The sequence below is a fragment of the Prenolepis imparis genome, unplaced genomic scaffold, assembly GCF_030444845.1.
Source record: "Prenolepis imparis isolate NDT839.2.m4 unplaced genomic scaffold, iyPreImpa1.0 SCAF_5, whole genome shotgun sequence".
NCBI classification, from domain to species: Eukaryota; Metazoa; Arthropoda; class Insecta; order Hymenoptera; family Formicidae; genus Prenolepis; species Prenolepis imparis.
The window spans coordinates 14,081,527-14,098,419 of NW_028141163.1; the positions used below are offsets into that span (position 1 = coordinate 14,081,527).

The 16,893-nt window shown below is 29.2% G+C and overlaps 3 protein-coding genes across 7 annotated transcripts; 1 reads left to right on the forward strand and 2 right to left on the reverse strand.

The window, feature by feature from the left end:
- Positions 1 to 2: 2 nt before the first annotated feature.
- Positions 3 to 7,951, reverse strand: Emc1 (ER membrane protein complex subunit 1). 3 transcript variants are annotated; one of them, XM_083038897.1, is made up of 16 exons: positions 7,591 to 7,951; positions 7,330 to 7,445; positions 6,865 to 7,048; positions 6,548 to 6,601; positions 6,061 to 6,216; positions 5,545 to 5,881; positions 5,142 to 5,445; positions 4,584 to 4,604; positions 3,848 to 4,020; positions 3,614 to 3,775; positions 3,210 to 3,494; positions 2,906 to 3,101; positions 2,611 to 2,808; positions 2,165 to 2,290; positions 1,838 to 2,065; positions 3 to 1,736 (listed from the first exon to the last, which is right to left on the reverse strand). In XM_083038897.1, the coding sequence occupies exons 1-16, from the start codon at positions 7,731 to 7,733 to the stop codon at positions 1,576 to 1,578; spliced, it is 2,844 nt and encodes a 947-aa protein (XP_082895023.1). In that variant the 5' UTR covers positions 7,734 to 7,951; the 3' UTR covers positions 3 to 1,575. The 3 variants fall into 3 exon arrangements, with proteins under 3 accessions (XP_082895023.1, XP_082895026.1, XP_082895025.1); XM_083038900.1 differs by lacking the exon at positions 6,548 to 6,601 and having other exon boundaries at positions 7,591 to 7,950; XM_083038899.1 differs by lacking the exon at positions 4,584 to 4,604 and having other exon boundaries at positions 7,591 to 7,950.
- Positions 7,952 to 9,398: 1,447 nt separating this feature from the next.
- Mtl (Rac family small GTPase Mtl) lies at positions 9,399 to 15,253 on the reverse strand. 3 transcript variants are annotated; one of them, XM_083038908.1, is made up of 4 exons: positions 14,920 to 15,253; positions 14,165 to 14,290; positions 13,326 to 13,662; positions 9,399 to 13,229 (listed from the first exon to the last, which is right to left on the reverse strand). In XM_083038908.1, exons 2-4 carry the CDS (start codon positions 14,278 to 14,280, stop codon positions 13,095 to 13,097), a joined length of 588 nt encoding a protein of 195 aa, XP_082895034.1. In that variant the 5' UTR covers positions 14,281 to 14,290; positions 14,920 to 15,253; the 3' UTR covers positions 9,399 to 13,094. The 3 variants fall into 3 exon arrangements, with proteins under 3 accessions (XP_082895034.1, XP_082895036.1, XP_082895035.1); XM_083038910.1 differs by lacking the exon at positions 14,920 to 15,253 and adding an exon at positions 14,706 to 14,906; XM_083038909.1 differs by lacking the exon at positions 14,920 to 15,253 and adding an exon at positions 14,701 to 14,906.
- Positions 15,254 to 15,642: 389 nt separating this feature from the next.
- On the forward strand, positions 15,643 to 16,879 carry Tsen34 (tRNA splicing endonuclease subunit 34). The gene is made up of 5 exons (XM_083037937.1): positions 15,643 to 15,700; positions 15,788 to 16,059; positions 16,148 to 16,358; positions 16,427 to 16,588; positions 16,674 to 16,879. The coding sequence occupies exons 1-5, from the start codon at positions 15,643 to 15,645 to the stop codon at positions 16,877 to 16,879; spliced, it is 909 nt and encodes a 302-aa protein (XP_082894063.1).
- The last annotated feature ends 14 nt before the right edge of the window (positions 16,880 to 16,893 follow it).

Here is a 16,893-nt window from a genome sequence, read left to right on the forward strand (position 1 = left end):
GATTTTATAATTATATATATTTTTTCACATTTTACAACAATTTGTGTATAATTAATTATACTTCTTTTCATTATCTACAAAGCGATATATTACTTTATAAAACAAAGATGTACTATGATGATATACAATATATGTATACGCATATGCATATATACGCGTACATGCACATCATATACATATATATAGATACGTTTGATATTTACATATTGTTTTTTCTGTTTTTTATATCAATTTTAATATGTATATGACAGTGAATACTGAATATTAATATTCTTAACATGTCTCAATATAAGTTTTATATTAATCTCGATACTTTTTTTAAAACTAAATCGCTTTTGTGTGATTTCTCTCTCGAGACTATACGAAAATTAGAAATGAATATTAGAATAATTAAGAGCTATTTGAATTATATAACTTTCGAAAAACATTTTAAAGTTCTTGGGATGTTTATAAACATAATTTAGCAGTTGCATAACTATTATTCTCCAGATAAGAAAAATGTATATAAATACAAATAAAAAAAAATTATTTTTTCAAGAAATTCATTATTTTCTGTTCTTTCAATAGAATATTATTTAATTTCTAAAGATGCAAAGAGATAATATACAGTTCAGTGATAAGTAATAAAAATATTCAAAGATACTAAATTTTTCATCAAATTAAGGAAACATTTCTACAATAAAGAATTCTTTTATAAGATCATCACATTTTTTTTATATGGTATTTCTTGCAAGTATTATAAATGATATTCTGTTAAAGAAATTTATCTGTATTGTAAAATTGAGCTTAGAATACTTTGCAAGAAATTTCAAATATACAAGTGTATATAAAGTACGTAAACTCCTTACATATGTTGTTGCAAAGAATTATGCATTACAGGTACACAGAAAAATGCAAAATATACTGTTCTTCAAAGATTCTAAATTACATTTCACAATTGCCAGCCTGAAATCATACAAACAATATTTATTTGTAAATTAGACTATTTAATATAACACAGTCACATATTTTTTGCATATTAAATATTTTTCTATATATATATCTTTTTGGCGCATTGTTCAGTATCATATATTAACATTAATATTTCAATATTCTCACTGTGAAATGCACATTATGATATTCGTAATTTTCTTTATATTTATAAATTGCCAATTCCTGCTTTGATTTATATCGAGGATGTTATCTCGAAAGGAATCTCGTGCCTTTTACAAAAATTGCTGTACAATAAAACAGCAATTAGATCTTGAGCACGTTATCAGCTATTTATATGTAGTTTAATGATCGATGATCACATGGTCCGCTCTTATCATATACTGATCAGAGTTTTGAAGAATTCAAAAAGATTTTATCGTACAATGCGCATTTTCTGTACCATCAAAAGAGGTAATATATACAGTTATTTTTTTCATTTAAGACATTTTTAGGTAAGAGATAATAAAGTATTAGAGCGTTTATATTAATTCTTTAAAATTAGCTATTTATAAAACAGTATATTTTACAAGTTATTTTTAGCAAAAATTCTTGCCTATAGTGAACATATTCATAAATATTACACGATTCTAGAAAAGCGAGGCATCATTTCCACGCTTGTTTCTGAGCTTTTTGGGATGCTAATTTTTTGGTGATGTACGATGAGATCAACAGCGCCGCGAGTACTATCACAATAAGATAATAATCAAAGTCCTCCTTTAGGACGTCGAATGTTTTAGATGGTGCCACTCTTGTGTAAAACAGGTCTGCAAAGAAACAACGTTTATTTCATTTGTATATAAGAAGCCATACTTATATAAGATTCATCAGTACTTTAGAATCAGATGTATCGATGCTCTTTACTCACCAAGACCATGTACAAAAACTAAGCAAGTACTTTCAAGGCCACTGGGACTAGTATGAATACCCATAACTCTAGAAACGCTTTGATTATAATTAATAATTGCATCCATATGGATTGGAATTTCGGGCATATATGGTATTACTCCTTCTTCTCGCATTTCAGGATTAGTAGGCCGTCGTGGATCCACCATCATCCACGGCAACTCTAATATTCCACCATTAGCTAAAGCAACTGATAAAAATATATAACATCATTAAATGTTCTCTTAATATTTTTGAACATATTTGATTTAGAATTGAATTTTTCAGTTCTCGCGATTCTCAAACATACCTATTATATGTTTGCTAGTAATACCCTTTTCAGTGATTGTTTCCTGCATATATTCTATAGATGCCGGAAAAATAAAAGCTTGTCTTTCTACAATTGGCAATTTTGTTGTTGCTAAAGAAGAAAATACTGAAACACCCAACAATTGTTATAAATTATCAAAGTAACAAATATGTATATCTGTACTTTGAAAGAAAAAAAGTCAATGTCTAAAATTAATTTTCTGATAAAGGCTACTTAGTTATATTAGAAATCTTGATTTAAATCTGTTTATATATACTCTCTTTTATGAATAGATTTTCTAAGATACAAATGATGTTAAAAATTTAATGTCTCTTTTGTTATTATTAAAATTAAGATAGTTAATAATATATATGTCAGAGATATTGCTCCTTTTTTTCTTTAGATGTACAAATATATGGATTGAAAAGATTAACTTTAATTTTTACCTGTGATGTTACTCTGTATTTTTCCTTCGTAAAGTTCTAACGTGGCAATTTCCGTTCTACGTCCTTTCTCATTAAAATAACTATATACCAACCAATTTTCCGAGTGCACAATATGAATTGGACCGCGTACTCTTTTGTGCGTAATGGAGAAAATCATAGCTCCGGATACTACATCCAGTAGATACAAATTAAGCGTATCTGCACAAAATAAAAAAAGATATTAAGAATATCTTCTTTTTTTTCTTGAGAAATAGCATCGATTGAATATTATATTGAATGATAGAGATACACTTACTTTTATGGGCATGTCCAATACCTTCTGTCACCACAGCCACTAAATTAGGATTAATATATTTATATAACACCGATCTGTCACTCAAGACTCTTCCTTGTGAGTGCACGCGTTCTATCGGATTTTTCGCTACGACTTGCGTTATCTTTTGATTTTTCGGCGATAGTAACAATTCCCACATCTTGTGAGCGATTAGTTCCTGCATCAGCCATTAAAATGATCAATTCTTATTGATTTAATGATACACTAAATATGCATATATATATATATATATATATATATATATATATATATATATAAAACGAACCTGAGTTGTGCTGTATGAAAGAGAGAAGCCAGACAATATTCCTGTCGTTTGTTCAGCAGTAAAGAGATATGTACTCTTGCCGAGTGAAGCTGCGACTGCGATAGCACTGTCGGGATAAACGTGAACTTTATCCCGTGCGTCAAGAATGAGGATACCACGCAAGAAATCGTCGGTTGTCACATGTAGTAGCATAGACTGCTTAATTTTGTATCCAAGTTTCACTAGTCCATCCAGTGGCTGTCCGGTAATCGGATTAAAAGTGTATACAACACCTTCTCCAGTTTCCTACCATAAACAAAAGATAATATGTATAAGATACAAAGATGAAGATATATGTTGTACACTTATCATCAAAGTTACATACTGTTATTATTAAATATAATAAATAAATATACGCATTGTACCTTGTCTTCTGCTAATAATGCACATTGAGGTGGATGAGGAAAGTGTCTGCTACCTCTTTGTACATACAAGATCATTGTATTAGACAATTTTGTAAAACCACGGATGTTAGGTAGTCTAAGTTGCCAGATAATTTCACCTCTCCTGGTTTCAATGCCATACAACTGCAAATGATAAACTTAATGTAATGATTTACAATGCTCGAGACACGGCATTTGATCTATATAGATTCATACCTTGCCAGCAGATGTAACGGCTACAATCATTTTGTGCAAACCGAACTTGTCTCGCACCAAATCGATACGTTGATTGGATTGCTGTGGTCCTAAGTCCAGTATCGTTTGAAAGAATGCTCTAGCTTGATTAATCTGCGAAGTAATCCTTCGTAGAAACATACTTAGCACATCCCCTGTTAAAGAGCAATACAAGATATAATTAGAAAATATATATTTCCCAATAACTGATTATTAAAACCCATGAGTTGGATGATTTAGCTAGCAGGATATAAAAAGTTAGATGTCAAGTTAGAAACAATAACAAAGAAAACAGAAATTTTACATATGTGACAACTTTGAAATTTGCAAAATACTCTTCACTCATTTTAGCATAGCTGGTTATCATATTCAGAATATCTAAAAATCTACAGATGAGATGATCTACAGATCTCTTAATAACATATATACTTTCTACTATATATATACTTCTACATATATATTTTATTCCCGAATTTAATATGTAATAGAAAATATGAATTTCATATTTGTTGCAATATATCATGCAGAGAGCAATGTAATAATTGTAAAATCTTTAAGAATACAAATAAATAAAATAAATAATTACACATATATATCACTTTATATCTTTCAATGTCTTTGGGAGCATATACATAAATACCATGCAAATATAAGTTTTGTAAGTAGCATAAAACAAAGCACTCTACAGTAAAACCAGCTTTCCTGCTCCACTACTTACATGAACTGTCTACATCAATACCTGCCAGCAGCCATTCACACACAAAAGAGAGTTAATTAATATAACTTAACAGATACATAAGTAGGTTGTGTTATAGAAAGTGAATTGTGCTAATAAACCATGTTTCACAAAAATATTATTAATTAAAACAGTAAGCTCTTTAATATATATATTCTTTAGATATAGTGTATATATGTAACTTACTATATGTAACTTAATATTTTGAAGAAAATAAATATTATAATTATAACATTTTTAAAATGCAAAAAAAATAATATTTTTCATATATTAAATATATTAATACAATGCGTTATTCAACAAAAATGATATGTAATCTTATGTTTTTTCTGGTGTATTCTTTTAATAAAAGAAACATATATAAAAATTTATATTATGTTGATGTACATATATGTATAAATGTAAATTATGTGTAAAATATTATATGAAAAATATTTAATCCCAAATTCATAAAAAAAGTATAACTTTTTTTTTAGCTCTTGATTTATATTATTCATTTTTTATGATCTCTCTTGTCATTTACAGATAGATTTTACTTACTCTCTTTCTGATCGAATTCCGTTTCGATAACTTGATCTCCGTCAGACATGGGCAACTCTATAATTTCAACGGCTACAATACTGGCGAGTGCTTCTTCTCTTGCCCATACCAGTTTATTATGTTGCAATAATGCAATACTATGATCTTGCGAAGATAACAAGTGACGGCACGTTATTCCTTTCGTTTGACGCGGACAAACAGATGCCATTATGGTCGGAGATTGTATAGAAGCGTGTGTTAAAGTGACTGATAAATCGGGTAGAGGTGCAGACGACAACAGATCTGTAGCTGCTATTTCTACTCTCTGTAAATAAAATTATAAAACATTTGTATAAAAAGATAATATAAAAAATTTTTCTTTTTTTCCGAGAATAAAAAGTATAGTATATATTAATGTACTTACTCCATTTTTATATGTTGTTTCCAAAAGTACCTTCTCATTATCAATAGAAACAGCATAAAGCGTTGCATCACCAGCAATATCTCTCTGTATAGGAATGGGAAGTTCTCCGATGACCAGAATTCGTTTTCTTTGGTCGTTATCGGCATTAATAGAAATTACAGGTTCCTCTCCAAGTACAGATTCTAGTTTATATGGCCCTTGTGCACCAGCCCCAAATATTGTATTTATTGTAACTGACTGTGGCTGTGCATTAGTATCAAATAGATGTACTAGGATCACTATAGCTAACGAACTATCTCCCTTTAAACATGCTAAATATGGAGCTGCCAGAACGCACCTATAAATAAAATTGAATAAAATAGTTTGGAATATCAGTAATAATATTAGTAGTAGAATATAGTAAATGACAAATTAAACGACAGATTATTTACAGTATTGCAATGTATATAGAGAAATTTAATGTATATATTTAATAAAAAGCAAAGAGAAAAATAATACAAATTCAAGATTACTTACTCTGTTTCTTGGCTTATAAATGGTGCAGAAACTCTTCGAGTTTTTAACTTTTCTCCTGTTTTGCTATCATAAGATGTTACTTCAACTCCGCTATTATAAATAGGTAGTATATGATGTAACGTTCCATCTTTGATATGCCATTTTACATCTTTTATCCTGAAAAACAAGAAATTGTATCTGTCAATTATGTACTTCAAAAAGAAATACCCGACATAAACACTCGTAATTTTATCCAACTAATATTACAATATTACAGTACAAAAAAATTTTAGTTTCTCCCATCATAAAAAAACTTCTGAATTACATTTATTTCCTATTGTGTGTATATAATTTAAAATATATATAATTTAAAAATGGTGAGAAATGATCACATATATTGACAAAAATATTAAGCATTGAATAAACCAGCTTAATTTATAATAGCACAAACCACAATTAGGTGAACAAAACATATTATTGACTGTGCTTTGAATAAAAATAGAAAAACCTGTCAGCAGAATACAAGCCCAATGTAGAAAATGATATAAATGGAGATTCGTATCTGCAAAAGCAACAGATTATAATTTATTCTCAATTATACTAATTTTAAAAGTTTTAACAAATGTATGTATACACACGCACATTCTATATCCTGTGTATATATAATAGTAAAAGCAATTATATTTTTTTATAACAAAATCTATTTCACCATTATAGATTTAGAAAAAAATTGTAAAAATAATTTATATATACTTAACATTATTGCACAGGCTTTATATTAAAGCATTATGAGTATACACAATAATTTATTATTTTAACACAAACCTATCAGTATTTTGCTCAGCTATTGGCCACTCGTTAAGTATATGCCCAGTTGCCAAATCCCAAGCGCGAACAATGGCAGGAACACCTCCGCTTACAGATATCAGATCTCCATCAGCGACACCTCCTAGAGTCCTGATATGTCCACCGTAACCTTTTTCCAACACTCGCCTCCATAATATTTGGCCTGTTATATATTACAAACATTATAAATGTATATTTAATTTCGAATTAATTTAACAAATCAACTGAATATACAGAATGACGCTGCATAATATTAATTTGCATGAAGATATACTGAATCATTAAATGTAACATTGGAGGAGGGGATTAGAGAAAAAATATAAATAATAACAATTAATAAATACAATTAAAATATCGAAGAAGCGAAAAATGAAGCGATGTATTTTTTATTAATCCAGAACGAAATAAATGTTTTACGCACGAGATACGAGATACTTATATCACCTGATTTTAGATTAAGCGCGGCGATGACGTTCTCCTCGGTGGCGACGATGATCTTCTTCGCCGTGGACACTGTGTCGAAGCTGGCGAATTTAATTTTGCCAACATAGTTCTGCCTCCTGAAAACGATTGCACACAGATTAAGGGAGAGAATTATATACGTTTATTGCTCCATTTAATAATAATTCGCCAGCTTGTCGAGGGGAAGGGAACACGATGAGGCTATGCATTATTTAGAGGTTCGCTCGTTGCGATTCAATTTACCAATCGAATTTGCCCACTTGATCCTCGTAGAGGCACAGAGAGAGATTGAACAGACCCACCAGGACGATCAGATACTGTAAGATTTGCGCGTCCACGAAGAACCGGTTCATGTTCCCACGGAAGGTCCACGCGAACGGAGCCATGACGACGACGATGAGCAGCGCGCTTAGAAGGTAGTCCGCGCGCTCTCTCTCTCTCTCTCTCTCTCTCTCTCTCGCTCTATATTATTAATTATTACACCTTATTACGGATACACTCGCGTTTCCTCGTCGCCGACGTGCTATAAGCACAGTGTCACGGGCGACATTGCATGCATAGAATCACCCTTCGTCTGTCCCCTTTCCCTCCGACATTTTAGTATATATATGTATATATGTGTTCGTGTATACAGGGTGTTTCTTAAACATATGTCAAAAATTCAAGGGATGCTTGGATTATTTTATGAAAATTTATACCTCTGATGATTTCTCGAAAACCGCTTCGTTTTGAAAATACAGAGCGATACAAATTTATAAAAAAATAATTAATACCTGTAAAAGTTATTAATGCAGTGTTCAAAGAACTTCTTTATTGTTACCAGTGATGCTAGAATGTGTTGAAAATATTATATTATTGTTGTGAAAATATTGTATTTCTTGTAAATTTTTATCGCCCTGTAATTTCGAAATGAAATGATTTTCAAAAAATCATCAGAGGCATATTTCCCATAAAATGACCCAAAGAATCATCCCTTGAATTTTTGACATATGTTTAAGAAACACCCTGTATATGACTCGTGATTACTATGTACAATAAAAAAGAACAGATAGAGGACAGGTATGAACTGCATCTTTGTCTAACACGTGGCTGATCCAGAACAGACTTGGAATATTTTAGTATCCCGCGTATATATGTATATATATATGTATATATATGTATATATATGTATATATATGTATGTACGTACGACAGGGTGTCATCCTTAATATCGTGTCATAAATAATTAAATAACGAGAGAGATCTTGTGTCATTGTGAAAATTTATTCCCAGGAAATATAGTTAAAGTTTGTTCAATCATAGTTGGACATAGTTACGAATAAACAAACTTTGTGTATTATTTCCAAAGTTCTCTAATTTATGCAATGTGTAAGAGCAAACTTTATGTAAAATGACAACGAAAATTATTTATTAAAATGAGGCATGCTATAATTGTAAAAGAAGGAAGAGAAGAAAAATTTCTCAAAGAACTCTCTCTCTCTCTCTCTCTCTCTCTTGAAAAATATATTATAAGTATTATAAATATATATAGCTAATATATATATAGATGTCTTACAAACTACGCTGTTTTATATTAGTTTTATTGTATCGTTTATTTGAAAAAGTTGTTTTCAAAATACATATAAATAAAAAATAAATGCTTCCTAGTGCCATATAGAATATGCGTTTATGTAATCATGTTGCTCACATTGTTATTATAATCTTCTTTCTAAAAAAACAGAATCCGATAAATCAGTTTCGAGGCCGCTATTTGTTACAGCTGATTTCGTTATCGTTATGACAGCAAAAGAGTGCATCAAACTTAGAGAAGATACATCAGTAATGGAAATATATATATATCTTTATTTTATAAATTTATTCCAATATTTAATTGTCAAAAAGAAAAAGAAATTCATAAATCCATAGAATTGAGTGATGGAATGCTCTCTTATGCTGCCCTTATGTTAGTACATAAATAAGAGATTTTATTATACATATGAAAATAGAGACAAATGTTTATAAATTATTCATAATTGAAGTTATATCTTAGCACATATACATATATTTGTTAATTTCTACAAAATTCCTGTTCTCACATCGCGCATGTTTGGTTTATTTTTGTTTTTTTGCATTCTATCTAAATTGACAATATTAAGTTGCATCTCTTTACTTTCATATCTCCATTCTTTTCTATCTTCATTGCTTTTTCGCTCATTCATACGTTAACCCGCTTCATTTAAAGATTATATAATATTTTGCTTATACTCTCGGAGCATTTTATTCGCGTACGCGAATAAAAGTTAGAAGCAGATTCGTGGTGACTAGAATATTTTTACATTTTTCATACACTCATTCTTTGTGTATCTTATTTGCAATAGTCCGTAATAAAAGAAGAACATAAATGTTATCTTAGATCATAATATATTATAACTTTGGTTTATAGCATCCCTCAATAATTTCGTTAAAAATAGGAAAGATTAAAAAAAGCAATTCGCACAATCTTCATTAAATGCAAAAGTTGTAAGTAGTGTAATTTAAATTTCATCACGCTATTATATATCTGAATTAAAATTCACCATAAAAATATATGAGCAATATACATACTATTTCAATCGACTGCTATTAGTAATGTTAATAATTGTATTAATTATGAAACTAAATTTACTTTTTTTCCATAATAAGAACCTATAAGAAATGATGTTAAAAATGTCTCGTACAAAAAAAATGCATAGTATAAGATTATAGTAAGAAATTGACAAATACTGCTGCTAATACACATTGCTGCTATTCATCTGTCACTTGGCAGCATTATGCAATATAAAAAAAAGCTAACATGTGTGTATCTTAAAATTTGTAAAATAAGGTCACTACTTACAAAAAATGCAATCTATACATAACATTACCTTATATACATAATTATAGTATATTAATTGTGCTATATAACTAATACATTATTATACATATGCAGGCGTATACATATACACATAAAGAATTTAAACTATCTTCCTAGAGATTGTAATAAAAAAGATAAAAAAAAGAGAGAAAGAGAGAAGAGAAGAGAAGCTAAATTTGATCATTCATCATTTTTAAGACATACACTTTTAATATTTATGGAATATTCTAGCTTAAAAAAATTGCATGATAATTTGAAAGAGAATATTATAAATATATTACAAGATAAATTCTATATATATAATTATCTAGCGATGGTTGTGTTTTATCTCAAAAACATGTTACACAAAAGAAACAAAAAAAAGATATTACATATATTTGTTCATCTATCCTGTATTTAAATAATCCAGTGATTCCTTGTATGGATAAAACTTAATCAGCATATATACAAAGATTTTGAGAATAGAAAAAATTCAAAGTTATATTTTAAAAAGTGTAGGTTCGACCAAAATTTAGAATTCTTTTTATGCTTTCATGATACATTATGTACATATCTAATAAGCTGCAATATGCTTTTTTTATTTACTTCTTATAACATTTTAATATTAAAACAACCAAAATAATTATTTGGATCGTTAAACCTTTTTAAGCAATTGGAAAATGTGTGTTTTTGCGAATTAGTATTAGTAATACAGATTATATAAGAAAAATCTGCATTTTTTATCTCTCATTATAAAAAAATATTCTTATCTCTTCTTTTAGAAATAAGACGAAGAATTATTCTTGTAAATAGCTCTGTCCACTCTCTCAATCGCTCTAGTATTAAATATTTTCCCTTTAATCCAACTTTGAGAAATTTTAAATTATTCGGGAATTTGCCGTTCCAGAATATCAAGTGTGGCATTTAATATCTGTTTTACAAATGGAAAGCACAAACATGGCACAAAGGTCATATCTCTTCTATATATTTTTATCTTTTGAATATAAAAAAATAGCACGATCACAAGTAGGGTAATATCCATTTATCATCACACTACTTTATCATTGAGTCCTTAGAAAGAGGATAATACCTATGGCAATAAAATTTGATCGTTTTTTAAAATTCAGTTTAAATAGAAAAAAAATCTATAAAATAAGAAAAAAAAGTACAATCGCGATTATAATTAATTAATAAAGTAATGAATTAGAGATAATGATATGAGCAACTTTATAGTAATAGATCAGTTATTTGTACAAGACATTTCTATCTTTCTCTAAATTATATTAATAATTATTTTTGTATTAATTTTTTATGTAAACAATTCTCGTACAAATAAATGGAAGAGAGTGAGATATACTATAATATTTAAGAAAATACATTGTGCTATATTTGTATATTTCAATTTAAGTGGACTTTGCATTGCTCTATATTTGTTACTGGCATTTTGTGTATTCAATTGATATATTTCTTTTGATTATTATTTTTGCAAAAAATATTTTTAGTTGACATAAAAATTATTCGAATAATGTTGATAATCAAATTGCATCAATGCAATAACTTGTAAAATATTATAACTCTTATACAAGCACAAATAGGAAATATTATATATATAAAATGGAGAGATTATATATATATTTAGATCCTCCAATATAAAATCACATTAAACTAATTTCGTTTTTTAGATTTATCAAAATAAAATAAATATTAATGTACAGATAGATAGTACATTATTTTTTCTTTTAATATGTTTTAATAATTGGAAAACTTGTTGCAATTCTAGACAATAAAGTATCTTATGTATCATTAGCAAATTTAATTTGCACAATTATTACACAATATTATTGATTCTCCTTCTTTAATGACACGAGAAATACTACGAATTTTCGTATTTACGTTATTTTATATGGCAGTATCTTGTATGCATATCATACACACATATTTCTTAGAAATATAAATAAATTAAAAATAATAAATATTTTTAAAAAGTGAAAAACAAATACTACTTTTGCCTAAAAAAAAAAACATTATACACAATTTAGTTTCTCTAACTAATAAAATCTTTTTCTGTTAAAAATTTCTATATTAGGAGACTAATTATGTTAGTAAAATACACACATATATTGTCTAGAACTGATTGTGATTGAGAGTGCTTGCGACATTTATTTGTTTCTTCGTTGCTATGGCACTGTATGTTCAAATAATTCTATAATGCTAGTTTTACATCTTGTAAAACTTTCCAGCATGTGATTGTTATGATAGCTATCGCATTATACCTGTACTAAAATCAATGTTCCTACTATATTGTAAATGTAAAAAGTCGAAAATCTGGCAGCCCTGATAAGTAAAGCTTCAGTTAATGCTTTTAATCATCACAGCACATTTACACTGTATTATCGATTTGCAGGACTGCAATACTAATTAACAGAGATTCTCTTGTGTAAAATATGAAGAAACATTGTGAGTGAGCTTTTTTTCCCTATCAACCACACATTACTACTGTCACATATTTTTTCAATATGCAAATATATGCATAAACGCAACTTTAAGAAACGACATCTGTAAGCCTGCAATAAACTTCTTCCTGCAAATACTGTTAAATAGTTATTCTATTTTCTTTTCTCTTTTTTTTTTTTTACTTTCTCGTTGTCTAAACTTTCTGGTCATGAGTTAGCATCATGCGATTGAGACCAGAAAGTTATAAATTGTACTCTTTCTGTGATGCGGTATATTCTATAGCTGCCAGAATAATTCGTTAAAATGCACATGTACTATTCATCTTCTCTTTAAAAACATTCATATTTTTTCTTTGCGTTCAATTATCAGATCTATTTTGATCTGTTGCTATATATACGTTACGTTTAATTATGCTGATTTCCCTCGCAATTCCTTTTATCGTTTATAACATAATGCACCTCCTTTGTCGACGTTTTTGCGGCTCAGGTCTTAAAACAGCGCGTACCGCCTCGTCGAATACCTGCTTCAGTCCACGTTGCGTGAGAGCGGAACACTCCATATATTTTACTGCACGAATCTATGACATACATTGTAATATCTTTATTATCAATCTATTACTAGATTACTCTAGCATTAAAAAACTACGTGAGATGTACAATACTTTTCTACAAACCTTGTTTGCCAATTTCTGTCCTTGCTCACGCTTAACAGCACTAAGGCCTTGTTCAGCTAAGGCAGTAAGCGTTTCACGATCATCTCGTAAGTCTATTTTAGTTCCGACGAGTATCATTGGTGCATCTGGGCAGTGATGTTTTATTTCAGGATACCATTTACTGGTTACATTTTCGAATGATGAAGGACTCGTTACTGAGAAACAAATGAGAAACACATCTGTCTGAGGATAGGAGAGAGGACGAAGTCTGTCATAATCTTCCTGTCCTGCTGTATCCCATAATCCTAGACTAACTGGAATTCCGTCAACAACCATGGGCGCAGAATAATTATCAAACCTGGAAAATATTAGAAATTTAGTGTACATTTTATTTGGTGCATATTTTTCAATCTATTTTTACTTTATTCAGCATTTATCTATTAAAAATTTTACTTAAATCCTAGTTATTTAAAATTTAAATCTTAACAAAACAAAAAAGAACCAATTTATATTTACTATTTATTTTTATTTAGATATTTTAATTTGATATTTTAATTATACAAATTATATAAGTTAAGAAAGATATTGCTGCATGAAAATAAAACAAAAATAGATTTGTGAGAATCTGAAAGGCAGGAAGCAACATGAAAAGACAAGTTGAAATAAATTACTTCCTGTACAGCAGTTAGGTATCTCATACTCTCTGCTATTATTAGCCACTCCATTTGATTGGTCTAAGAAAGACACTAAAGCAAAAACCTTGTCATAAAGTATGTCTTTAATATAAACTATGAAAGTAAGAGATTCTTTCACAAAAAACAGATACTGTATACAACTCGCATTAATATAACATTACTTACACAGTAGGTACATATTCTCCAGGGAAACTGTCCGTTGTGTATGATATTAACATACAAGTTTTTCCTACTGTTCCATCTCCTACTACTACACATTTTATTGGTCTACCTGAGCTCATGATTTAATATCTAAAGAAAAAGATAAATATTATTAGTGTCACTATATTACCACATTTAATAATATATTATCTGTTACATATAAATTTTTAAATATTAATATGTACGTATGTTTGTTAATAGATTGTACTTGCTGTATTAATTAAATGAGAAATATAATTAATAATTTTGTAATCTGTCGCTTAAGATGACGTTCTCGCGAATTAACTATTAATGTAAATATAACCACTACATAGATAAACAATACATGTACATTTAATATATAAATATATAAAATTCGTGTTTTTTTATATTTATATTCTCGATATAATGATATATCATTAAAAAATGTAAGCGTACGGAACAATTATACAATCTCGAACCACTATTTAACAAAATCATCCATGTGTAATTCTTTTTTTTTTATTATTATTAATACAAACCGTACTGTAGATAGAATGTTTACAAATTCGTGGGAAAAGCTCACTTTCGCGATTTTGTCATTATTTCGTATTACAGATCATTAGTCGCAGCAAAATTAATCGTGCCCTCGAGTGAGTGAAAGGGCTTGCCCTAAAATTGCACACCATACTTGCTCGCATGCGGATAAAATAAGGTACGTAAACAAGGTTCGGCCGGCCAGGACGATATCGCAGACTCACCGTCCGTAACGCGGAGGGGGTGAAAGATTCGTCTTATATAAAATCGCCGACCACAATGCGAATTCACGTTTATATACGTATGTATGTACGTGGCGGCCTCAAAAAATCACAAAAGCGGGTGCCATGACAGTATCGCGGTTTTCGGGACTGAACCAAGTTAGCGTTCGCGCTTGGTGACAGATGTTCGACAATCACCCTCTCCCTCTCTCTCTCTTCCTTTTTCTTTTCTCCTCCCCCTTCTTTCCGCAAATTTATTGTTCGTGATGATCTTATGACGTCATCTTAAAATTCATTCAGAGAAACTTGTGTGCGCAGCAAAATATTAATTATAATGCTACATATAAAAAGAGAAAGAAAGATAGAAAGAGGAAAAAATCGGTCAATTCTACTTATCACAATTTAAGGAAATATAAGAAAAATCAGCCAATAAAAGATGCATTAAGTTTGTTCGAAAATCAACTTTACGGGGTAGAGTAAGATTTGATTGACCAATCGGGATAGAAGAAGCAAAGATTCCTTTGTTTTGATTGGTCTGTCAAATAGTACTTCGACGTGTAAATTTTCGAACACAACCCATAATTGACAAGCTTTGGGAGCGTTTGTTGACTTTTGTATAAATTGTGAGAAAGTGCGATTTTTAAGGAAACGAGACCTTTCATTTGGAATTATATTACAAATTTTTTTTTCTTTTTGACATCTACTAACTAAACAATTATGGATAAGATGGATGTCATTTATCTAATTTCTTCGAAAAATAATGTTTTCGTATGGAATGCAAATGGTAATGAAAAAATTTCTTATATAATATATATAATATTATTATACTACATATTAGAGGATGCATATATTTAATTAATTTTTTTTATAGATTGGTTGAGACTTCGACAGGACCATAGAATAATTGGCGAATTAGTGGGTTCCTTTCCAAAATCAACTAGACAAGATGTATTTTCAGGTCTTCCGTTACTTCTGTTACCAGAAGAAGTAACTCTTTTACTTGAGAAAAAAATTGCTTGTCTCGTACAATGTTCAAGTCTAGAAAAACCACCAACTGAATCGTTGAGTAAAAAATTTCAAGACTATAGAAACACACTATTTACACAGCAAGCGGAATGTTTGAGAGAGAATAGAAAGAAACAGGTAATTATAATTTGTATATATTTATATTACAAAATATTAAGAAATAAGAAAATATTTTATAAATAGAATAATAAATTTTTTTCACAAGATTACTTCTCTGATGGATAAAATTGTGGAAGGAAAAAAGCGCAAAACATTAGGATTGCATACGAGCAAAAAAAATATGAAGAAACCATTAGATAAAAAGACACAGGAAGCCTTAGATAGTATTGAAATTAACACTCAAAATCTACTTGAGGAAGAATTGGCTAAATTACCTAAATTAAGTAAAGCTGAAGCTCTTGTTCAAACACACACAGGTAATGCACGGAAAACTAATAATCTATATATATTTATGTACATATTTTATATAATTTACTCTTGTTAGCATATCCATGGTTTAATAAAGATGATATGAAAGTAGTAGAGTGGAAATATCCACTTACTTCCAATCAACGACATAAATATAAAGTATACAAAGATCTTTGGGAAAAAGAATATTATATTACTAGTGCAGATAAATTTGGTGGTGACTTCTTAGTATATCCAGGTATAATAGTTTCTTTTTTATATTATAAAAATTTTTATTCTGGACTATATTTTTATAGTATATTGATAAAAATTTTTATTTACAGGTGATCCGATAATGTTTCATTCACAATTTATAATACAGTGTAGATGCAAAGATGAAGAAATATCCATTACAGAACTTGTCGCTCAATGTAGAATCAGTTGCCATGTCAGAAAAACATTAGTGTTTGCTACATATTATGAAGAAGAGGATAAAGTAAAGTATCAATCTTTTCAATGGGCAGGAAGTAATGCATTTGAAAATAGTTAATATATTAACTGAGT